Raw genomic sequence first — 25,053 nt, forward strand, 5'->3', positions numbered from 1 at the left:
TTAACTGATAAAAAGTACCTGGACTTAGATAACTAAAATTTGTATTTTCCATTTTAATTTTTCTCCCACTAGAAAATACTTGGGATGCACAGTTCTATACTTACAACAACCAGGTCCTGATGCTCCAGTTCATGCTGATGGTTGCGTAAGCATGTTGAGTTGATAGTTTAATCCCAATCCCAGGTATGAGGGATACGGAAGCATCTGGGAATTCAATGGTGTTAATTCTTACCCTATAAAATCAGAAATAAGGATATTAGTTTGCATTTCAAAAGCAAACGAGAATCTGAATCAAAGTTTAAACTTGATTCAGGGCCAAACTCTGCTTCTGAGAGAGAGAAATTCTCAGAAGCAAGACCGAGCCTTACCCCATGGCAGAAATGTCCCACTCCAGCACTGGAGTGAACTCAACCCCTCTTTCCATTCCAAATAAGATGAATGCCATGAATGTCCCAGTCACTAGAGGTTTTTAATAACAGGTCAAACAAACATGTCCGGGATGGTCTAGGTTTACTTGGCCCTGCCTCGCTACGGAGGGCTGGACTGGGTGACCACTTGAGGTTCCTTCCAGCCCTACATTTCTATGATTCTATGAATATGTCTCATCTCTCAGAATCAAGATTCTGGTGTAAATATTTGAAATTATTAATATCAAATTCACTTTATGTGACGATTCTTGCAACATCTATTCACAAATTGCTGTGTTGGGAGAACATCCCTGCCAGTCAGCTTATTCACTTGACTAGTCCTGGGAAGCAAACACAAAGATCATCGTTGAAGTGTATTCATTTAAAACGTTTGAATTAATGTTCACTGATAACATTTGCAATATTCACCCAGCTCCATCTATTACTAATCTCCAGCGATATCTTGTAGTTTTTCTGGAGATTGTATGGGCCAAATTTTCAAAGGGTGATGTCCCATTTGCATTTGCCAGTATGTTTTCACATACAGTTAGCTCAAGTGTGCATGCAAATTAGGTAAATGTTTATGTGAGCAACCAGCTGGATGTCTGTCTAACCTTTGTGCATCCATGTCTGTGATTTACGCATGCATTTAAGGTAAACTGAGCAATCAAAGGCAGACTAACAGTTACATACATAGATTTGCTTGAGACCTTCTGCCCTCCCCTTTGAAAGTTTGATCCTGTACATTTTTAATTTTGTGCTTTTCATTACTCCAAATCTATAATTTCTGTATCACTTGTGTTCAGTGTTTGAGACTCAGTTTGCCTTCTGCATTTGAGATCTTTGAACCTGGTCAGTGACATACCTGCTGGCTCTTAGACTCATACTTCAGGTACAGCGTAACCTATTCATTTGAAAATATGGACATTTCCTGCAAGGATTCCTACCAATAAGTAGAATATAATGTTTACCTTTTTCTTTCTTTCCTATAACTGTCAAACTGGTTTGCAGTACCTATATCTTAGATGTCAATCGGCTATCAGGACCCTTACCCAAGTCATGCTGGTAGCATGATAATTTACTCACAGCTATATTCTGAATCAGTAGCAAGTACTCCAGAGTAATCCAAAGTGCATTATGGACACTGGTAGTCTTGAAGGATTTGCCTCCAGCCTCAAATCATAAATGTGTGCATTGCCCTTTAAATTATAATCAGTGTATGACATGGTGTTATCTCCATGACAACACATAAGCACAGTACCCTAGATAGAATGCAGTGTGCTGACACTACATTGCAAAGAGCTATTTCATGCTATTGTTTTAAAATACCCTTTCCTAGTTTGTTTACCCTGAAATTGTGTAGTCCACATCACCAACTCCAGATTTCTCCCGGCCACTCCAATCTGGGAAGCTTTCTTCTTTCATTCTTTGCTTCAGGATCTCCAGCCCGATCTTCTTGCCTGCAAGGGTACAGAGACCTCTTCAGTTCCCTAATATAACTGGAAAGTTTACACAATGTAGTTCAAGTTTAGGGAATTTCTACTGCTGCCCCCTTCCCTCCATATCTGGGAGTTGCTCTTTCACTTGCCCTGCCATATCTATGGACTCTTCTTCTCCCTCCCACCATGCCATTCCCTCCTTACATTTAATCTTTAAACCTTCCTTTTCTCTACAGCGGTGAGCAACTCATTCTCAGGGTGTTCTTATACTTTGCACTAAGGGCTCAATATAATAAGGTAACTATTGGAAGTATCAGACTTACCATAGTCCAGCCCTTTGTGTGTGATCCTGACTTTGATCCCAGAGTTAGCATCAAGCTGCTGGATGAGCAAACATAACACGAGGAAAAAATACCAAAATTTCAGCATCTTTTCCTGTTTTCACAGCGACCTGTTGACAATATTTATAATTAAACAATGCAGATTCATGCAAAAAAGCCTCATGCCTTACTAATGGCCTGAGGAACAACTGCTCCCCCACTGTGGATTGGATATGAATGGGCAGTGAGGATCTGGGGACTCAGCTAGTGACTTTTCAGCATGTAGAAGAACTTTGCTGACGCTGTTCTGCTGAGCCTACAAAGGCGCGTAAACAGGCCAGGATCCATGGGCTCTGTATTCCTACAGATATTAACCTTCTGTGAGACATGGTGGCTCTGCTACGTTTTCCCCCATCTGGTCTATTCTGCCACCAGCCCCACCCTCAGGAGCAATGATGTGGCAGAGCAGCAACTACCAAGAGATGCAGATCTGTCCTCCCCTTGGGCACCTTGTAACATCAACAGTGGAGGATGTGGAGCCACAGCCTGTACATAGATCATCACTGAAATGCAGTGGCGGGTGGCAGAAGCACACAGCTCACTGAACTATAGAGTGGAGAAGACATTTTGGATGAGCAAACCTGGGCAAACTCTTCTTCTTAAAGAAAGTGCCATCAGGTCTGTTTCCAGTGCATGGGGTGGTCTAGGCAATGAAGAGTCTGTGCAGGGTGACTCGGCACCCCCGTATCATGGCATAGAAGTCTGTCGCAGCTCTGCACAGCTCACCACTGTTGTGGTGAATGAGTGCAGCCAACCATGTTCTTTGGGCTTCTGTGACTAGAATATTGGAAGTGGAATACATTTATGGCAAGGCTGAATGGCAGGAAAGCTTAGAGAGCAAGATCTAGTAAACTGTGGAGTGGAGTGGTGGAAGCCTGGTCACTGTGGGCTTTTAAAATTAGATTGGACAAAGCACTAGAAAGTGTATGGCAGAAGGGAACAATCCCACAAGGAATTGGACCGTATGAGCTAATACAGCGGTTTTCTAACTGTGGTCTGTGGTCCACTGCATGCAGGGCTGGCTGGTCACATCATGCTGGTTCTCCTTTCTCCCAGTGGCTATATTGCATTACTAGCAGCTAACCATATACATTAAACGCTTGCCTAGTTTTACTTTGCCATGTAAGCAATTCCTGTAGTGACCACAGGGGATGGTATGCAGAGGCAGTTGTGAATGGGAGGGGAGGCAGGCTGCATGATGATCTTTGTGTGATGATGGCAGTCCACACCGGAAAAAAAGAGTTTGTGAATCCCTGATATAATGGGTCTTTCCTATTACTAACTCAATGGTTCTCAAACTTTTTGTGCTGGCAACCCCTTTCACACAGCAAGACTTGGAGTGTGAACCCCCTTATAAATTGAAAACATATTTTTTTATATTTAACACAATTTTAAAGTGATATTTGTATTTTGTTAATATCACTTTTCACAGAAGACTTACTAGCTAGCTGGGAGGCATGTACTCATGACCCCCACGTAATAACCTCATGCCCCCCTGTTTGAGAACCCCTGCTAACTCCTATGGATCCTTTGATTCCTGGACTCATTTCACTCATAATCAGGGTTTAAAAAGTCCAAAACGTAAAATTACTACGTAGAATTAGTCTAAATTGTGTGGAAAAGGGAGTGTTCAGACTTTAACCTGCTCCACAGAACAATTTTGTACTTTTAGGAAAATTTGTCACATTTTCTTTAGCTGAACAAACACGGGTGAGTAAAACAAAGTATCATTCCATGTAAAGGAACAAAAAAACAAACAAACAACCTCTCCCTGTCCCAAGATTCTTAAGAATATAGAGAAGAAGACACGTCATTTCTTTCCATTTTAAAATGTACCTATCCCCATAGCCCTAGGGACTTTTATAGTAGTTTAAAATCAAAAACTTAAAGACATGCCTTACCATAGCTCAACTCTGCCAACAAAATAACGCTGCAGAATAAGACCCATCACACTCAACAAACCATGCCTCTGCTCACCTCTTCCTCAGAAACCAAAGAGAGGAGCCCTGCAGTGTGATCTGGAGATCAGCAAGATCAGGATGTGACAGAGCAAATGGGATACTGAATTCCAGAGTTGAGGACTGTATACAGAAAATCCCCTGCAGCCAGGCCCATCTCTTTTAGAGCAGGGAGTTTGGTGCTTAGTTCAAAGACCTTTACTGATTGCAGCAGCTGTGATGGTCTCTCATGTAACCAGTTCCCAAACCATTTAGGAGTTTATAGGTCAAAACTAACACCTTAAACTCCACTCCGAAATAGAGCTGGGTAAAAATCCCAAGATTTCAAAAAAAAAAATTCTTTTCCACATTGGGGGGAAAAACCCAAGACCTTTCAACCTTTTACATTAAAAAAAAGATACTGAAAGCAACCCATCCCAAAATAGCCAAGAGCTTGGTGATTTGGGTACTCACGTGGGATGTAGGAGACCTGGGTTCATATGCTGCCAAAGTGGGAGCTCTCTCAATCCCTCCTCTTGGGGCTGTTCCACTTTGTATAAATGTCAATTGGCAGGGATCTGAAGCTGGGTCTTTCTTATCCTAGGGGAGTGCTTTGACCTCCAGGCTATATAGTCTTTCTCTCGTTATCAAGGGGGCTTGGATAATTGCTTCTAGTTGCTTCCCCCAACTAACCAACATTACCTGTCCTATCAGCACTGAAACTCAGCCAGATAGTGCTCTCCTAACCCCCAATCTCTATGGGATATGGGGCAAATTGCTTCAATACACCAGATGGGTTAGCAGATTAAAAAAAGAGAATTATAAGATCTGGGTGTTTTTTTCCTGACTAACATATACTTTAACTTAGAGTAGCTATATAATATGCAAGTTACATGTTGACTCCAGTGCGTCTCACACATAATTACTCTGATACTTGTATCTCCAGTAACTGAGTATGATGAACAAAACAGCTCCCTCATTTACATAAACCACACCTGTAATTCTTTTTCTTTCTCTGAGGTACAGTTTTCAAACACCTTCAGTTCCTTAAAAGGAAGAGAAAAAGCTTCTTTGTTTCCATCTATGTAGATTTCCAAGTTTTACAAGTCACTGTATTGACCAGCCTGCAGATATCTCAGCCTAGGCGCTCCTGTTTGATGTTTTATGGCTCCTTTGTAGACTAATTCCCTAAAAAGTTTAGATAAACCTTCCAGTAAAGGTTTCAGAGTAACAGCCGTGTTAGTCTGTATTCGCAAAAAGAAAAGGAGTATTTGTGGCACCTTAGAGACTAACCAATTTATTTTAGCATAAGCTCCATTTAAACAAGCTTGTGCACAAAGGCAGACTGAACCTCCAACGCAGCTTTACCATTGTCTTCTACAAGTATTACAGTAAAACACAGACTCACAAATAGCCAAATACTTGTTAATATATTACAATACTAATAGCCTTTAAAGCTGCCTCTACAGAAAACTCCTTGTAGTCTATCAGCCAAACTCTTCATTTTCAGCCCATGCTGTGATCAGAAGACTTCTAGACTGAAAAACTTTCTTCTGTTATGAACCACCAAAGAGAGCTCTCCTGCCTGTACCCCACATTCAGACAAGGAATCACTGTGCATAAAAACAAGACACAAAACATTTACCTGGCCTGTACCCCAGCACAGCACCGAAGCTTTACACCACTACAATGTCTGCCTGTAGTACACAGCCTGGCTATGTTTTTTCTAGTTCTGCTCTTTCTCCAATTGGTCTTTACTGGGGAGTGTCAGTGTGTATGTTCTTTGCTGCTCAGTCAACAGGAAAATGACAATGTTAGATTAATATAGATGCAACAGCTAGAAGAATTAACCCTTCGTGTACACTGAAATTCAACCCGAAGAAATGCCCATTAATACCTCTAGGGAAAAATAACTCCAAACCTATATTTACAACATGAGAGAGACACTAGCAGGAGTAGTCCAAGAGATCTATGGATGTTAGTCAACTGCAGAATAGATATGAGTTTGCAATACGATAAGACATAAAAAAAGGTCGGTGTCATTATTCCTACCCCCAGCTCTAGTAGCAATACCCACAGAGAGGGCCTGAGGGGAGAAAAACTCCATGAGGAGATGAGTTTCTGTCAAGGTCCCCCAAAATCATTCCATGTGGGGGCCTGTGTTTGATCACACCATTTTATGAGCAGCAGTTCTGCCCAAGGAAACATGTGGAGTCTCAAAATTCCAATGGATCCATTAAAGGCAAGGGTCATCTTCCTCAATATCATCCTCCTGTGCCCATGTTTACACACACTGCCCTCCACATGCTGGCAGGACTCCCCAGTGGACGGCAGCTGCCCTGGGGCATCCTTCCAGTAATCAATATTGCTAACTCTCACGCTATATGATGCTTTTCCTTGAAGCCAGTATGTTTACATGGGCACTGGAGGATGATAATGAGGAAGAAGTGTGTATATACAGCATCCCCTTGAGTGCTGGGAGAAGTGAAGCAGTCTCTTCCCATTCTGGGTTATAGGCAGGGGACTAAGCCCTGGTCTACATTAGGACTTTAGGTCGAATTTAGCAGCGTTAAATCGATGTAAACCTGCACCCATCCACACAATGAAGCCCTTTATTTCGACTTAAAGGGCTCTTAAAATCGATTTCCTTACTCCACCCCTGACAAGTGGATTAGCGCTTAAATCGACCTTGCTGGCTCGAATTTGGGGTACTGTGGACACAATTCGATGGTATTGGCCTCCGGGAACTATTCCAGAGTGCTCCATTGTGACTGCTCTGGACAGCACTCTCAACTCAGATGCACTGGCCAGGTAGACAGGAAAAGAACCGTGAACTTTTGAATCTCATTTCCTGTTTGGCCAGCGTGGCAAGCTGCAGGTGACCATGCAGAGCTCATCAACACAGGTGACCATGATGGAGTCCCAGAATCGCAAAAGAGCTCCAGCATGGACCGAACGGGAGGTACGGGATCTGATCGCTGTTTGGGGAGAGGAATCTGTGCTATCAGAACTCCGTTCCAGTTTTCGAAATGCCAAAACCTTTGTCAAAATCTCCCAGGGCATGAAGGACAGAGGCCATAACAGGGACCCGAAGCAGTGCTGCATGAAACTGAAGGAGCTGAGGCAAGCCTACCAGAAAACCAGAGAGGCGAACGGCCGCTCTGGGTCAGAGCCCCAAACATGCCGCTTCTATGATGAGCTGCATGCCATTTTAGGGGGTTCAGCCACCACTACCCCAGCCGTGTTGTTTGACTCCTTCAATGGAGATGGAGGCAATATGGAAGCAGGTTTTGGGGACGAAGAAGATGATGATGATGATGAGGTTGTAGATAGCTCACAGCAAGCAAGCGGAGAAACCGGTTTTCCCGACAGCCAGGAACTGTTTCTCACCCTGGACCTGGAGCCAGTACCCCCCGAATCCACCCAAGGCTGCCTCCTGGACCCAGCAGGCGGAGAAGGTACCTCCGGTGAGTGTACCTTTTAAAATACTATACATGGTTTAAAAGCAAGCATGTGAAAGGATTACTTTGCCCTGGCATTCGCAGTTCTTCTAGATGTACTCCTAAAGCCTCTGCAAAAGGTTTCTGGGGAGGGCAGCCTTATTGTGTCCTTCATGGTAGGACACTTTACCACTCCAGGCCAGTAACACGTACTCGGGAATCATTGTAGAACAAAGCATTGCAGTGTATGTTTGCTGGCATTCAAACAACATCCGTTCTTTATCTCTCTGTGTTATCCTCAGGAGAGTGAGATATAATTCATGGTCACCTGGTTGAAATAGAGTGCTTTTCTTCAGGGGACACTCAGAGGAGCCCATTCCTGCTGGGCTGTTTGCCTGTGGCTAAACAGAAATGTTCCCCGCTGTTAGCCACAGGGAGGGGGGAAGGTTGAGGGGGTAGCCACGCGGTGGGGGGAGGCAAAATGCGACCTTGTAATGAAAGCACATGTGCTATGTATGTAATGTTAACAGCAAGGATTACCCTGAAAGAGTGTAGCCACGTTTTATAAAATGTGTCTTTTTAAATACCGCTGTCCCTTTTTTTTCTCCACCAGCTGCATGTGTTTCAATGATCACAGGATCTTCTTCTTCCCAGAGGCTAGTGAAGCTTAGAAAGAAAAAAAAACGCACTCGCGATGAAATGTTCTCCGAGCTCATGCTGTCCTCCCACACTGACAGAGCACAGACGAATGCGTGGAGGCAAATAATGTCAGAGTGCAGGAAAGCACAAAATGACCGGGAGAGGTGGTGGGCTGAAGAGAGTAAGTGGCGGGCTGAAGAGAGTAAGTAGCGGGCTGAAGAGAGGGCTGAAGCTCAAATGTGGCGGCAGCATGATGAGAGGAGGCAGGATTCAATGCTGAGGCTGCTGGAGGACCAAACCAGTATGCTCCAGTGTATGGTTGAGCTGCAGCAAAGGCAGCTGGAGCACAGACTGCCACTGCAGCCCCTCTGTAACCAACCGCCCTCCTCCCCAAGTTCCATAGCCTCCACACCCAGACGCCCAAGAACGCGGTGGGGGGGCCTCCGGCCAACCAGCCACTCCACCACAGAGGATTGCCCAAAAAAAAGAAGGCTGTCATTCAATAAATTTTAAAGTTGTAAACTTTTAAAGTGCTGTGCTTAAAGTGCTGTGTGGCATTTTCCTTCCCTCCTCCACCACCCCTCCTGGGCTACCTTGGTAGTCATCCCCCTATTTGTGTGATGAATGAATAAAGAATGCATGAATGTGAAGCAACAATGACTTTATTGCCTCTGCAAGCGGTGATTGAAGGGAGGAGGGGCGGGTGGTTAGCTTACAGGGAAGTAGAGTGAACCAAGGGGCGGGGGGTTTCATCAAAGGAGAAACAAACAGCTTTCACACTGTAGCCTGGCCAGTCATGAAACTGGTTTTCAAAGCTTCTCTGATGCGTACCGCGCCCTCCTGTGCTCTTCTAACCGCCCTGGTGTCTGGCTGCGCGTAACCAGCAGCCAGGCGATTTGCCTCAACCTCCCACCCCGCCATAAACATCTCCCCCTTACTCTCACAGATATTGTGGAGCACACAGCAAGCAGTAATAACAGTGGGAATATTGGTTTTGCTGAGGTCTAAGCAAGTCAGTAAACTGCGCCAGCGCGCCTTTAAACGTCCAAATGCACATTCTACCACCATTCTGCACTTGCTCAGCCTGTAGTTGAACAGCTCCTGACTACTGTCCAGGCTGCCTGTGTACGGCTTCATGAGCCATGGCATTAAGGGGTAGGCTGGGTCCCCAAGGATACATATAGGCATTTCAACATCCCCAATGGTTATTTTCTGGTCTGGGAAGAAAGTCCCTTCCTGCAGCTTTTGAAACAGACCAGAGTTCCTGAAGATGCGAGCGTCATGCACCTTTCCCGGCCATCCCACGTTGATGTTGGTGAAACGTCCCTTGTGATCCACCAGAGCTTGCAGCACTATCGAAAAGTACCCCTTGCGGTTTATGTACTCGGCGGCTTGGTGCTCCAGTGCCAACATAGGGATATGGGTTCCGTCTATGGCCCCACCACAGTTAGGGAATCCCATTGCAGCAAAGCCATCTACTATGACCTGCACATTTCCCAGGGTCACTACCCTTGATATCAGCAGATCTTTGACTGCATGGGCTACTTGCACCACAGCAGCCCCCACAGTAGATTTGCCCACTCCAAATTGATTCCCAACTGACCGGTAGCTGTCTGGCGTTGCAAGCTTCCACAGGGCTATCGCCACTCGCTTCTCAACTGTGAGGGCTGCTCTCATCTTGGTATTCATGCGCCTCAGGGCAGGGGAAAGCAAGTCACAAAGTTCCATGAAAGTGCCCTTACGCATGCGAAAGTTTCGCAGCCACTGGGAATCGTCCCAGACCTGCAACACTATGCGGTCCCACCAGTCTGTGCTTGTTTCCCGAGCCCAGAATCGGCGTTCCACAGCATGAACCTGCCCCATTAGCACCATGATGCATGCATTGGCAGGGCCCATGCTTTCAGAGAAATCTGTGTCCATGTCCTGATCACTCACGTGACCGTGCTGACGTCGCCTCCTCGCCCGGTATCGCTTTGCCAGGTTCCGGTGCTGCATATACTGCTGGATAATGCGTGTGGTGTTTAAGGTGCTCCTAATTGCCAAAGTGAGCTGAGCGGCCTCCATGCTTGCCTTGGTTTGGCATCCACACAGAAAAAAGGCGCGGAACGATTGTCTGCTGTTGCTCTGACGGAGGGAGGGGCGACTGACGACACGGCTTACAGGGTTGGCTTCAGGGAGCTAAAATCAACAAAGGGGGTGTCTTTACATCAAGGAGTATTTCAGGCAGGACTTCACGGAGGGTTCCAATAAGAAATGGTGCACCTAAGTTATTGTTCTTATTGGAACAAGGAGGTTAGCCTGGCCTCTGATTGATACATGGCTAGATTTACCTCGCTGCACCTTCCCTGTGAGTGACTGCAGTGTGACCTAGAGGAATGAGTCCCCTAGACAGGGGAGGGGGGGAAGCAAATGAGTACAAAACAAATCTGGTCTATTTCTTGTTTTGATCCACTCCATCTATCTTTTACATCTTTGGCTGGCAGCAGACGGTGCAGAAGGACTGCATGCCATCCACATCTCATGGCTGCTCGGCAGAAGATGGTACAGTATGACTGCTAGCCATCCTCATCTCTTGCCTGCCCGGCAAAAGATGGTACAATACGACTGCTAGCAATCCTCATCTCTTGCCTGCCTGGCAGAAGATGGTACAGTACGACTGCTAGCAATCCGTATCGCCTGCCTGCTCACCATAAGACGGTTCAATAGGACTGACTGCAGGACTAAAGAGAATGACCTGGTCAAGTCACTCTAAATTAAGTCCCTGCTCCCATGTCTGTCCAGGCGCTCCCAGCCGACGTGGCCAGGAGCACCTCGGACATGACGATGACGGCTACTAGTCGTACTGTACCGTCTGCTGACACAAGGCAAGGGGTTGCTGCTACTGTGTAGCAAAGCCATACCGCGTCTGCCAGCACCCAGGAGACATAGGGTGATGGTTACCTGAGCGGGCTCCATGCTTGCCGTGGTATGGCGTCTGCACAGGTAACTCAGGAAAAAAGGCGCGAAACGATTGTCTGCCCTTGCTTTCACGGAGGGAGGGAGGGAACGGGGGCCTGACGATATGTACCTAGAACCACCTGCAACAATGTTTTAGCCCCATCAGGCATTGGGATCTCAACCCAGAATTCCAATGGGCAGCGGAGACTGCGGGAATTGTGGGATAGCTATCCACAGTGCAACGCTCCGGAAGTCGACTCTAGCCTCGGTACTGTGGAAGCACTCCGCCGAGTTAATGCACTTAATGCACTTAGAGCATTTTCTGTGGGGACACACACACTCGAATATATAAAACCAATTTCTAAAAAAACAACTTCTATAAATTCGACCTTATTCTGTAGTGTAGACATACCCTATAACTTAAAGTATCTGTACGCCTGAAGTGTGGAGTCCTGGCTGACTACTCTGATGTGGAGCTGCATGCCGACAGAGGAGTCAGGCCATTGCCCCCACCCAGGTCAACACAGGTCCAGGGTGGGAGAATACGTCTCCCAGACTGCATTCCTAACACACCCCTCACTGAAAGGTGCCCCACTTTTGGGACCCAGCCCTCTCTCTCCACCAGAGGCAGCTATGTGGAGGTTACTATCATTCTAGTGTTTACACATCCATTTACAGTGTTATGACTCAATATTCACAATGGAAAAAGATACAAACTCAGGGATTGTTTTAATTAAAGTGCAGAATTTCAGATGATGGCAAAATGCAGCCCAAATGGTGGATCCTTACTAAAATCCTGAGCAATAATGTTTCTTTTCAGCCCTATGATTTGCTGCTGTTCCCAGTGTGGAAGCAGTTATATGGGGGGGATTGCGCTGTGTGTGCACATCTGTGTGTTTTAATGAGACCTTTACAATCACACTTATGCAAATTGTCCCAGCAGTAGCCCCTGGGCCTGTCAGGCTGGACACAGAGAATGCACGCTGTGATGTTCCAAAAGAAACAGGGTGCCAATGTGTTCTAAAATCTTAGCAGGTGCCCATGAACTCCTACCCACCTCCATGGGTACTGCTTGGGAGTCACCTAATATGGATGGACATGAGCAAGCACTCGAAGAAGAAAAGGCAGTTACCTTTTCCATAACTGGTATTCTTCGAGATGTGTTGCTCATGTCCATTCCATGACTCCATATTCCATTCCATATTAGGTGACTCCCAAGCAGTACCCATGGAGGTGGGTAGGAATTCACGGAGGTGTAGATTGCAACACAGTTCTGCCGAACCCAGTGTCGTCCCTGGCCTGCTGAGTGATGGCATGAGCGGTAAATATGTGAACAGAAGACTATGTTGCGGATCTACAGATGTCCTGGATAGAGATGTGTGCCAGGAAGGCCGCCGAGGATGCCTGAGCTCTAGTCGAGTGGGCTCTGACAATCGGCAGTGGCGGGACCCCCGCCAGGTCGTAACAAGTCCTTATAGAAGAGGCAGGGCCGTTCTTACCCATACGCAAAGTACGCAGCTGCATAGGACACCAGAGAATGTGGTGCCCTGCGCAGCTGCATGCTGCTCCAACCCCTGCTCCGCCTCTTCTTCAGGGCCTCCCAAGCCAGCCCCACCCCCCTGCGGAGGCCTGGAGCCAGCCCCCCACGGAGACCTGGGGCCCCACACACACACCCCGCGGGGGGGGGGGAGGACTGCGTAGGGCCCCAGAATAGCTAGGGACGGCCCTGGCAAGAGGTGATCCAATTGGAAATCCTCTGCGAGGACACCGGGTTACCCTTCATCCTATCTGCTGTAGCAATGAAGAGCTGAGTTGATTTACGGAAAGGCTTGGTATGTTCTAGGTTAAAACCCAAGGCCCTTCGGACATCCAGCGCATGAAGACGCCTCTCTTTGCTGGTCTTCTGAGGTTTGGGACAGAACACCAGCAGGAAGATATCCTGGTTCATATGGAAGTAGACACCACCTTTGGCAGGAAGGCTGGGTGGAGCCGCAGCTGAACCTTGTCTTTGCAGAAGACCTAGTATGGCGGTTCTGATGTCAAGGCCTTAATCTCAGAGACTCGTCTCGCCAATGTCACTGCCACCAAGAAAATGACCTTCCATGACAGGTGGGAAAAGAACCAGAAGCCCAGAGGCTCAAAGCACGTGAGCCTAGAGAGGACCAAGTTAAGATCCCACTGCAGTACAGGGGTCCGTATCTGCGGGAAGAGTCTCTCGAGACCTCTCAAGAATCTGACCATCATGTCATGCAAAAACACTGTCTGTCCTTGGATCGGCAGGTGAAAAGTGGAGATGGTCCTGAGATGCACTCTAATGGAAGAATGTACCAGGCCCTGGTTTCTCAAATGCAGCAGGCAGTCTAAGACAGACTGTATGGAAGAACAGAGGGAGAGATGCCCCACTCAGACACCCAGAGGGAAAACCTTGTCCACTTGGCCAGGTAAGTCAGTCTGGTTGAGGGCTTCCTACTTCCCAGAAGGACCTGTTGGACCTCCTCCGAACAGGTCCGTTCCTCCGGGTTCAGCCATGCAGCATCCACACTGAGAGGTGGAGGGACGAGAGGTTGAGGAGTAAGAGCTGACCGTAGTCCTGTGACAGCAGGTCTGGTCAGTTGGGCAGGGGCCAGGGAGGGGCCACTGACAGGTTCATGAGTGTGCTGAACCATGCTAGCAAGGCCACACTGGGGTGATCATGATAACTTATGCCCTGTCTCTCTTGATCTTTGTCAGGACCTTGCTGATGAGTGGAATTGGAGGGAACGCATACATCAGGCTCCCCGACCATGACAGGAGGAAGGCATCGGAGAGGGAGCCCTTGCCCAGACCTTGCCGAGAACAAAACCAATGACATTTCCTGTTTTGCCTTCTGGTGAACAGGTCCGCAAGGGGAGTTCCCCACCTCTGGAAGTTCATGTAGGCTACCTCCAGATGCAGCAACCACTTACCTTGTGGTAAGAGGAGAAGGCCCTACTGAGGTGATCTGCGAGTGTGTTCTTGACACCAGGGTGGTGACAAGCCTCCAGGTGGATCTCGTGGTTGGTGCAGAAGTTCCAGAGACAGAATACCTGTTGGCAGAGAGCCAACGAGTGCGCTCCCCCTTGCCTGTTGATGTAGAACATAGAAGCTGTGTTGTCCGTTGGGACTCTCACCGCCTTGCCCGACAGGTGGGGTAGCAAGACCCCGCATGCCAAGTGGACCGCCCTGAGTTCTTTGACCTTTATGTAGAGCGTCTTCTCCTGTGGGGACCACATACCCTGGGTCTGGATATCTCTGAGGTGCGCACCCCAGACGACGTCTGAAGCATCCGAACCAACTCGATGGAGTGAGGGGGGTTGTTGAACAGAACTCCCTCTAGGACCTTCTTGCGATCGGTCCACCATTGCAGTGAGGTAAGTATCATTGGGGGGATAGTAACAATGTTTTCCAGGTGATCCCTGGACTGGGAATAGGCCGCCGTCAGCCATTGCTGCAGGGGCCACATCCGGAGCCTGGCATGGTGGACAACGTATGTACAAGTTGCCATGTGGCCCAGCAGATGCAGGCAGACCCTGGCTGTAATTAGGGAACGTGGATACCTCTGCGGTAAGGTCCGTCAGTGCCCGAAACCTTTCTAGTGGCAGGAATGCTCTTGTGCAGGTCGAGTCAAGCACCACCCGCATGAATTCTACCCTTTGCACTGGAACTAACGTGGATTTTTTGTCATTCACCAGTAGGCCCAGGGAGTGGCACGTGGCTCATAGCACCGTGACGTCCTTTTGGACCTGAGACCTGGAGCTGCCTTTGACCAGCCAGTCATCAAGGTATGGGTAGAGCTGGATACCCCGGCGCCTAAGGTAAGCCACCACCACCACCAACATGCACTTGGTAAACACCCTCGGTGCCGTCGCCAGGCCAAACGTAAATTGGTAGTGGCTGGGTCCAACCACGAATTGGAGAAAACGTCTGTGTCCTTGGAAGATCGCTATGTGGAAGTATGCGTCCTTTAGGTCAAGGGCAGCATACCAATTTCCCGGATCCAGGGAGGGGATGATAGAGGCCAAGGAGACCAAAACAATGCTAGCTGAAGCAGCAGATATTTCAGCACTATCACTGGTGGCAAGAAGAAACTGAGGGTGGGGAAGCTGGCAGCGCCCCTTATACTGTGCCATGCGGGTGCTACTCCAGATGGCGCCAGAGCCAGTTCCCTACGGATACTGCTGAGGGAAAAACTTCCAGCACTGGTGCATGTGGCGAGCACACACACCTAATATGGAATGGACATGAGCAAGCACTCGAAGAAGAACATGCCCATGCCCAGAAATGACATTTCAGTTGCCTATAAATTCGTTATTTGTAAAGCTCCCCCCTTGCCACGCCAAACTTAAAGGAGCACAAACTCTGCAAGGACAACTATATCCATGCCAAGTTTCCAACTTCCTGAGTGAAATCCTGACCTCACTGAAATCAATTGAGTTTGCCATTAACTTCTGTGGGGGCGGGATTTCACTACTGCACTTTTGCATTAACCCTGGTCAAAAGAGGGATGATTAGAATTTTATTTTTACAATAGAAGAAATGAGAGTCAATGAGTCATGTTGTCTTTTGTGACCATCTGAACTACCAACACCTTCTTTTGTCACTTCAAACCTGCTCAGGAGAGAGGCTAATAGACAGGATTTGCCAATTACACCAGACAGTAATTATTCCCTACTGATGAACCAGTTTCAATGGATGACCTCTTGTGACATTTGTAACATAGCACCATGTTAAAAGACTTGAAATCCTCTATTTACATCCATTTCGTCTGCCTGGGGAGAGTGCGGGTTTTGATGTAAGTGTAATGATGGTAGTGGAATCATATTTATGAGGGAGGATGGCCTGAGATTAAAGTTTGCTCCTGTTTACAAAGGCTCAGGGGGAGCTCTATAAAGCCCTATACAGACAATTCTGTTCCCTCTCTCAGAGGTCAGGAGCAGAGGTTGGCAGGGAAAGGTGTGCCTGAGGGATTGATGGCTCTGAGTCATTTTAGTGTGGACAAAGGTTTGGAGCTGCACAAAGCAATTTAACTTTTCCATCATGGATTAACTTGTTTCTTTGTTTGGAGATTTACCTGTTAAATGATACCTAATGTTGTGTGGTGTGTATGCTTGCACCTTGTATTGTGCTGATCCCCTCCCCTGGCTTTTGGTAATATACACGGCTGCACAACTTTCACTCTGTTTGGCTGTAGTTTGACCAAGCACTCTTCCAATATTGCAGAATCAGCGCTATATTCCTTATCACCACTACCTGGGCTGCTTAAAAACACTGCCCACGATGTCATGATACTGCAAAGCAAAGCACAAACTTGACTGAAATAAGCATCAGGGCTATTAGCCAGAGAAGGACATTCAACTAAAACAAACAATTCCCCCCCCTTGCCTTTGAACTCCTCTTTTCCTGCCTCTTCTTTTCCAGCCACCCCTTTTTCTGCAGAAAAATACAATAAAATGTAGACACCAAAAAGGACTCTTGCCTCTCAGGGTCAGGAACTTTTAAGCTGCTGCTCTGGACTAAACTGAAGTGTAACAATCAGACATAGGGATGAACCAATTCAGATAAAATAAAATTGAAAATGAACTTTTGTCCAAAATTCAAACAACTTGTTGAGGTTTGAAAATTATCTGTTATGGGTTTGTAATGATTATTTTTCATTTTCATCTCGGTGGCATCTCACTTCAAAAAGGCTGAAGTAGCAGAGGTAAACTTGCTCCCGTGAGCTTTCCAGCCCAATTTTGCAGATGTACTTTGGGACAGATATCTCAACTAAGGCCCTGATCCCACAATGAGGTGCATCCACACCCACTGAAAGAAAGACTCACTGACTTCAACAGGGATTCCACTCATATGGAGCTCATTACAGGATCAGGATCTAAATATTTTGACATTCACCCACCATTGCTATACTTTTTATATACTTGTGAGTGGCCCAGGTTTGCTGCACCTCACTCATGCTCTTTCCCTTGCTGCAACACTGTAAAGGCTGTTTTCTTTTTATAAATAGAAAGTCAGCTTGACCAGTCTCCTAGGGAAAACAACCCATTCCTGCTGTTAGCCCCAGGCAGCAGACAGCTTCCTGCAGGTGAAATTGTTCAAAGGGAAATAAATCAAGGGATTTTTTTAGAAGGGAATTTTATTCTATTGAATGTTTTCAAACATCCATCCCATTGACTTCAGTGGGAGCTGTGATTCAGCCTGGGGTAAATAAGAACATTGTCAGAACACAAACAGTTATGACAAACAGCAAGTTCTTCATCAGTGAATTCCTTCATCAGTGAATTGTCTTCCTCACAGCCTGACTGAGGCTATGTCTACACTTAAATAGCTACAGCTGCACCGCTATAGGACTTCTGTGTAGACGCTCACTACAGCGATGGGAGGGGTTCTCCCATTGCTGTAGTTAATCCACCTCCCCAAGAGGTGGTGGCTAGGTCAATGGAAGAATTCTCCTGTCGACCTAGTGCTGTCTGCACTGGGGGTTAGGTCAGCTTACCTACGTCGCTCAGCGGGGTGGATTTTTCACACCCTTGCGCAATGTACCTAAGTCAACCTAACTTCATACTGTTGGCTTAAAGCAAAACCAACTCTGACAGGCCCTAATCACCACCAGCAATCCCCTTGTTTTGCTCCACCATCCAAACTGATGCTGGTGTTTGTAGTCTAATTTGGCATTACAGTTGTCTCTGATTTTGCAAACGCTTATGCACGTATTTTAAGCATTTGATTTGTCTCACAGATTTCAATGGGAGTACTCATGTGAGTCAAGTTAAATGTGTGTTAGTGTTTGCATGAGTGGCAGCTTACACTGTAAACTCTTTGGTGCAGGGACTGTGTCTCTCTGTATTTTTACAACACCTAGCACAATGGAGCCCCGATTAGGGTCTTTGGGTGCTACTGCCACACAAATAAACTAACAATTTATAGTTGAATGCATGGGGGAGGAGGGATTGTTTTTAAAACTTTTCAATCTTTAGAAACAAGACTGGAAAGGAAGTACTCACTCAATTTCTCAGCTCTCAAAGTCTGTATTAGAACCCTACTAATCCAGCTCACTGATTGCTGACCTATCCTGAGAAGGGAAGTAGTTTTGGTGATGTTAGGGTTTGAGCTCAGATAATTCAGGAAGGGAGGCATTTAACTCAGAGTAAAAACTGATGTTTTGTTTGGGATATCCTGGACCCTGCGATATAGTGATTAAGCTCCTGTAAGTGCCCTGGGCAATCTAATTGATTTAGAAAGTGTAGTTAAAAGCCACTCTGCATACTTTTTAATTAGCTTTCAAGGCTAGATCCCAGGAGGCTGCTCCCATCCTTGAGGAGCCCTTGTTCCCAAGCACACTACAGTCTACCTTGCTCACTCAGGAGAAATTGCCAATACAACTAAAAACAAAAAGTGTTGTTCACCAGGGTGCCCACAACTATCCTTGATTTGCTACTGGTGATGTGGTAAGGAGAAGGAGCCCATGTTTCCCACCTATGCAAACTTCTCTTCTCAAGGATGCTTGAGTTATTTATGAAAGAGTTATGGTGGACCCATGGCTGTAATAGACCTGTAAGAGCCCAGATATGACCCTTGAAAGGCTTAGGCCTCTTTCTTCTCCATCAGGTAAAATAAACATTCAATCTCTGGGATGAAATCACCAGTTTCTATGATCACTCTCTGTTTGCTCTTTCTTCCTGTGCCCAGTTTGGGGTCAAAGGAAAACAGTCTCTCCACTTGCCTGGCTTATTCTCGAGATAAATGCAAATCAGTTTGGGCTGGAGCCATAGCAGAAAATGAAAACCAGCTCAATGTCTGTACCAAAGGGTAGTGCTAAACGGTCACATACCCTTAGCCAATGACAAATGGCCTCCACAGTTGGCAAGAAGACTACTGTGTCTAGAAGGAGTCTATATAGAGGAAGTGGGTTTAGATCACATTTTATTGAATCTCTTATTTAACTAGCTAAAGACCTGATCCAAAGTCCATGGAATTTAATGGAAAGCCACTGGCTTCTGTAATCTTTGGATCAGGTCCTTCAAAAGTACAGGGGTTAAGCATTAATGAAATTCTCAGTTGATACTAAATTGGGAAGAGTTGTAAACAGCAGTGAACACAGAGAAATTATTCAGAGTGACCCAGAGAGAGATTAGAAACATGGGGAGGGTAGGAGAGAGATGGGCTTGTGATTCAGGTAGTGAGGTGAGAGGCAGGAGCTCATGGTTCTATTCCTGGCTTGGCCATAGCTTTCCTTATTCTCTCCGTGCCTCAGTTTCCCATCTACACAACAGGGATGATAGCACTCAGATGACTGTTGTGATCTGGGAAGTGCTCACATGTTATGGTGATGGAGCCCTGTGATGGTTTAAAAATCTCACACTGGAGAGCAAGGGGTTAAGGAACAAACTCTGGGCCCAGGCAGTTGCACCCAGGCACACCTGCACAAGCCAGGCAGGGCTTTAAAAGGGGAAGCAGAGCAGCAGCTCAGAGGCAGGCAGTGGAAGGGAGTAGACAACTGCTCTGAAGGAAAAGTACTGCTCAGGAGTTCACTGCCTAGGGCAGTGGTGGGCAACCTGCAGCCCCTCAGGGTAATCTGCTGGCAGGCCGCCAGACAGTTTGTTTACATTTGCATGGCCTCCCACAGCCCCCAGTAGCCACGGTTCACCATTCCCAGCCAATGGGAGCCGTGGAAAGGTGTTGGGTGGTAATGGCCACACAAAGAGTTGGGTGTAGCTGTCCACCACTGGGCCCTCGACTAGAGCCTGGGGGAGAGGGTGTGCCTGGGCTCCCCTACTCACTCCTAGAAGACAATACAACAACATGAGCCTTCACCACCTGCGAGAGGCCAGCAGGAAAAGACTGTCTGTTCAAGGGCCCAGCCCTGTGCTGAAAGAGAGGACTGGAAATCCTTGCGACAGGGGCGCTGAAGGACAAGACTGTGCTTCAACAGGGAGATCATAGAATATCAGGGTTGGAAGGGACCTCAGGAGGTCAGCTAGTCCAACCCCCTGCTCAAAGCAGGACCAATCCCCAATTTTTGCCCAAGATCCCTAAATGGCCCCCTCAAGGATTGAACTCACAACCCTGGGTTTAGCAGGCCAATGCTCAAACCACTGAGCTATCCCTCCCCTATCCTGTCATCTCCCTGTGTGACCACTAGGCAGCACTGTTGGCAGTTGTGCACCTTCTACAGGCCCCTATAAGCACCTACGTAGATTCAACTTGGAGAAATGTAAGCAAATGTATCTGGGAGATAAAAATTCAAAACACTGACCTTCCATCAGTGTGACTGACCTTCCATGAGAGTGAAACACCTCGAAAACAACAGTGCTGACAGAAGTGACAATCAAACACTGGAAAAGACATGCAATATGGTAGTAAAAAAGGCCAGTATAATTCTGGGCTAGATACAGAGAGACTTCACATTATTTAGCAAGTAGGTAATCGATACGGCTCTGAGGTGACTGCACCTGTAATATTGTTTTCTGGGCAACTCATTGCTAGAAAGAGCAACAAAAATGAGCATGGTACAAAAATACATCAGGAGTACTCCACTGTCCCAAAATGCCACCAAGAAGAGCCATGAGAGGATTCTGTCCCGCCCTCTAATCAAACTCCAAGGATCCCCTTTTCATCACAAAGAACCCTGAAGATTTCAGCCCTCGCAGCAAGAAGAGTTTCCAATTTTAAGCACTTTGATGGGCCCCACTTCACATTCAACAGAACAGATGAATTCAACAGGAAGCAGAATAAGAAGTTTATACTAGTCCTCTAGACTAGCGGTTCTCAAATTTTAGCAACCTGAGGACCCCCATTTTGATTTAAAATTTTTCACATCCTCCAAGCCCTCTGCTCAGCTCCAGGCCCCGCCCCCACTCCCACTCCACCCCTATCTCCACGGCCCCACCCCCTCTTCCCGCCCCATCACTGCCCCGCCTCTTTCTGCCCTCCCCTGAGCGCACCCCTGTATGCAGAAGGCGCTGGGAGGGAGTGGGGGGACTTGAGGGAGGAGGAGGAGTTTCTCAGCAGGGCCCGCAGACTCCCTGGAGTACTCTAGTGAACCCCCAAGGGTCCACAGACCCCAGTTTGAGAAACACTGCTCTAGACAATGAGTAACAATGACTCAATAGCTGCATTTTTACTTTTGTGACATACATTCTTCCTTCTTCTCCCAGATCAGAGCAGCAGCAGGAAGGCTTCACTCCTCTCCAGTCCTGAATTCTAAGGTTGAAAAGAAAAGGTATTTTGGTTCAACATTCAGACTGGTGGTGTTGGCTGTAAACTTCCTGGCCCACCAAATGATCGCTCCTTACTTAGTGTCTGGAAATCAGCAGATAACCGTGAGGAGAGAACATCAGTCACAAATATCACTTTAAATTACAGATTGTACAATGCAGCTTTTCCCCTATATGGGGGATAGGGACCGGGAGGCCAGATTCTGTACTGTCTCTCTCAAAGGGTACAGCCTTGGAGCAAGGGTGGCTTTATGTCACCTTTGTGCCTCCTGGATTCTAGGCTGCTTTAGGGGCTGGACTAGGCTCTGGCATAAATTAAAACAGCCCTGTGCTGCTCTATATTTTAGGGCAGCCTCACCTAAAGCTGCCTTTGGGCTGCTCCACAGCTCAGAGTGTTCAGGCGACTCTTCCTCCTGCCTCTGGCTGAGACTGCCCATAAATTATGGTGAACTAGGGGGATGATATAGAGCTTGGTATATCAGCCTTGTGCTACTCCTGCATTGGGGGAATTCTTTTTACCCTCTTATTGCCACTAAAGCATCATAAAGTTGTCGCAATGGGAGGGGGTTGGGGGGGAATTCTGGCCCAGGGTTTGTACTATATAAAATCCTCTATAATGGAGACTAAATTTCAGCTACCTCTAGAATTACACAACCAAGGTGCAGATGTGGATATTCACAGACCTATGTACACTGGAACTAAAGCTGGCAAAGCTTGGTAGGGCAGGAACATTCTAATATAATGGGGTAGAGCTGGCAGAAGAGTTCCTACACCACCCCCGCTACTGCCTGTCAGTTCTGAAGGTGTAAATTGGGGAAATGGGTAGGGGGGGCGGGGCTTCCCTGTGCCGCAGCAGCTTTACTAACCCCTTTTACGACTCTTGGCAGTCAACACAAGTTAGAGCAGCCTTCAGGCAGCACTAGTTTACTTCAGGGGACTGGCACTTAGGGATTAAAGGTAGCTTTAAAAAGATGCCTTTGTGCTCCCTACTTGTAGGTTGTGCTGTGCTCGCTGCCGTGGACCACAACGTATGGAGAGCATAATACACCTGTAATGAAGAGAGATGACTGGAGCAATCTGACTGGCTATTTAATTCTCTCTTAATTATTTCTACTTAATTGTTAATTTTCTTAGGCAGCCCTGTACATAAAAATTAAGGGCTAGATTCTGCAGCTGTTACACACCTTGCAAATAGTCCCAGGGATGTCAACATGAGACCTCAACAAGGGGCGGTAGCAGAATCTGGCCCTAAGTTATTGCAGCGTGAAAATGAAAAACGATAGCTGTTGAAACCGAAGGTATTTTGGGTAGGTTAATGGCCAGCTGGCACAAATATCCCCAGCAGATCATTAATCTTCAGAAGAGGCCCCATGTCATCTTTATTACTACTACTACTATATAGCAAACAAAACCTACATTTAGTGGCAGTTAAAGTAGTGGCAGGACACATTCCTTCCACCCAAACCTTTTTTTAAAAAATGGAAATAAGTCAAGGGGAAAGACTTGTGCATGCCTTTCCACAATCCCGTATTGTCTATAGTGCTGTTGATAACCTACTCCAAAACTCCAAAAGACTTATTTCCATCAACAGATACCAACAAGTGATATGTACCCCAACTTCAAACTTGCACTCTAACACAAAACCTTAAGAGTGACCTCATAACGTTTTTATATCAGCAAATCAGCACACCTACGCATTTAGAAAGTTATTCTACCAGAACACAGCTCAGGTCACTGGTTATTCATGGGCCAGTTATTTATATTCAGAAGAAGGCCAAATGCTGCTCTGAGTTATATACATGATGCAACTGCACTAGCTTCCTGGTTTTGCATGAGTTTAACAAGCCTAGAATTTAACTTGATGGGTCAAATTAATATCGGTGTACGAGTGTGTTTTTCCATTGACTTCCATGGGATTGCACTCACGTCCCCGGTCCCCCCCCGGATTTGGATTTGGTCCACTAAATACATTTAGCCACTTGATGGCAGCAAATTTGCTCACTTGTATTTCTTTTCCTCAAAGAAAAATAAGTTTGTTCCTAAAGGGAAGTTTTGTTGGTATGAAATTTCTCATCTTATACACAAGCACTCTTTACTGTTGAATAAATTAAAGCTCCAGCACCCTGCCAACAAATTTTCCAACAGAAACCAATTATCCAGCCTTGAAAGAGGACTAGCTGTTTAATAAGAGAGACAGATTCTCATCTGGTTAACTTTAAGAACAGGTCTAGGGAGGGTAATATGGGTCAGGTTAGGTAGAGGGAATCCCCTCTTCAGTTTAGCTTAAAAAAAAAAGGGGGCAAATTTAAATACATATGTACATAATAATAAATACTTGTATTGCATCTTTTATCTGAGGAACTCAAGATGCTGTACAAGCATTACTCATTCAATCACCACAACTGGAAGGCAGGAAAAAGCCCGGGGAAAAAACAGTATATAATCACGTAATTAAAGACTGTGTCACAGTGCGTATGCAGGAGGGGGCTGAATGAAGGTTGCACAGGCACTTTCATTCTAGCATTTCCTAACTTTTGAGTGCTTGACTTTGAAACCTTAATGTTCTTTTAAAGTAATCATTCTGGATGTAATTATCTAATTATTTAAAAAAAACAATTTGAAAAGAGAAATTCTATCATGTGGAACCACAGTAGGTTCCAACATGGGTCATCGGCAGGGTTCAGACCTTTAGGTCCATAGCACTGACCTCTACCACTTGAGCTATTTAGAGTAAATGGAAGGATTTAGACTGTTATCCTCTCAGGACCAGGCACTAGAGAGGGATGAGCTACAATTTGCCAGCGGTTGCACAGTTATCTGCTGACAATGGAGGAAAGCTGGAGATCAGGACTTCTGGGTAGAATTCCAGGTGCTGAAGGGAAGTGAATCTAGTGGTTGACCCTTCTGCTCTGTCCACCCGTCAGAGCTCCCTCTCTCCCCCTACTGCTCCTGGCTGCCCTACCCCAGCTCCTGTCCCAGACCCACTCTGCTCCTCTCCGGCCCTTGCACCTTCTTGCTCCTACCCTACTCTCCCTCTCATCTATCCATGTCCCCCCTCCTCCCTTCCTATCTTCCCCTCATCCACCCACCCACCCAATCCTGGCTCCTACACCCTTCTGTCTCTGATCTTATCTGCCATCTCTGTTCCTATCCACCCCTTCGATCCCATTAGTCAGGCCTCCTTCCCCTCCCTTTTCAACCCCAACCCTTAGCTCCTGCATTCCCTTTTCCCTTAGTCATGCCCCCACACTTCTGCATTCCCTTCAGGATGTTCCTCCTCCTCCTGCTCCAGACTGTCCAGATATCAGCAGTGGGAGCAGTGAGAGCACAGAAGAGAGCTGATGTGAAATGGTGATCTAGCAACATAAAGCCCCATATCACATTACCAATCCCTGGAGCCATGCAATCCCTGGGGCATTTAGTTAGAGAAAAAGGCCATTATAGGAACTGGCCATTACCCTTACCATTGGCTGCTGGGATTGCTTCATTCTGTAAAACATGAGACAGGAAATTCTCCAGAAGTGAGACCTGCCCTGGGGGAGAAAATGAATGTAGTGACCGCTTCCTGATATCCATGAAACTCCTCCATGCTAGGCCTGGGATGGAGTTTTTAGGCTAGGAGTCTTGTTCAGCTGATCAGAC

At 46.6% G+C, this 25,053-nt stretch overlaps 1 protein-coding gene across 3 annotated transcripts in view; it reads right to left on the reverse strand.

Moving 5' to 3' along the window:
• BPIFC (BPI fold containing family C) overlaps positions 1–5,891 on the reverse strand; it is a 30,520-nt gene extending 24,629 nt beyond the window's left edge. For 2 of the 3 annotated variants that reach the window (XM_073330109.1, XM_073330128.1), the window contains exons 1-4: positions 5,809–5,891; positions 2,170–2,297; positions 1,756–1,867; positions 105–233 (exon numbers count right to left, since the gene is read on the reverse strand). In XM_073330109.1, the coding sequence (XP_073186210.1) occupies positions 105–233; positions 1,756–1,867; positions 2,170–2,275 (347 nt within the window). In that variant the 5' untranslated portion in view covers positions 2,276–2,297; positions 5,809–5,891. Of the gene's footprint in view, positions 1–104; positions 234–1,755; positions 1,868–2,169; positions 2,298–4,637; positions 4,703–5,808 lie in introns of those variants that run through there. The other variant, XM_073330118.1, reaches the window with a different exon arrangement.
• Positions 5,892–25,053: the final 19,162 nt, after the last annotated feature.

The sequence above is a fragment of the Lepidochelys kempii genome, chromosome 1, assembly GCF_965140265.1.
Source record: "Lepidochelys kempii isolate rLepKem1 chromosome 1, rLepKem1.hap2, whole genome shotgun sequence".
In the NCBI taxonomy this organism is placed as follows: domain Eukaryota; kingdom Metazoa; phylum Chordata; order Testudines; family Cheloniidae; genus Lepidochelys; species Lepidochelys kempii.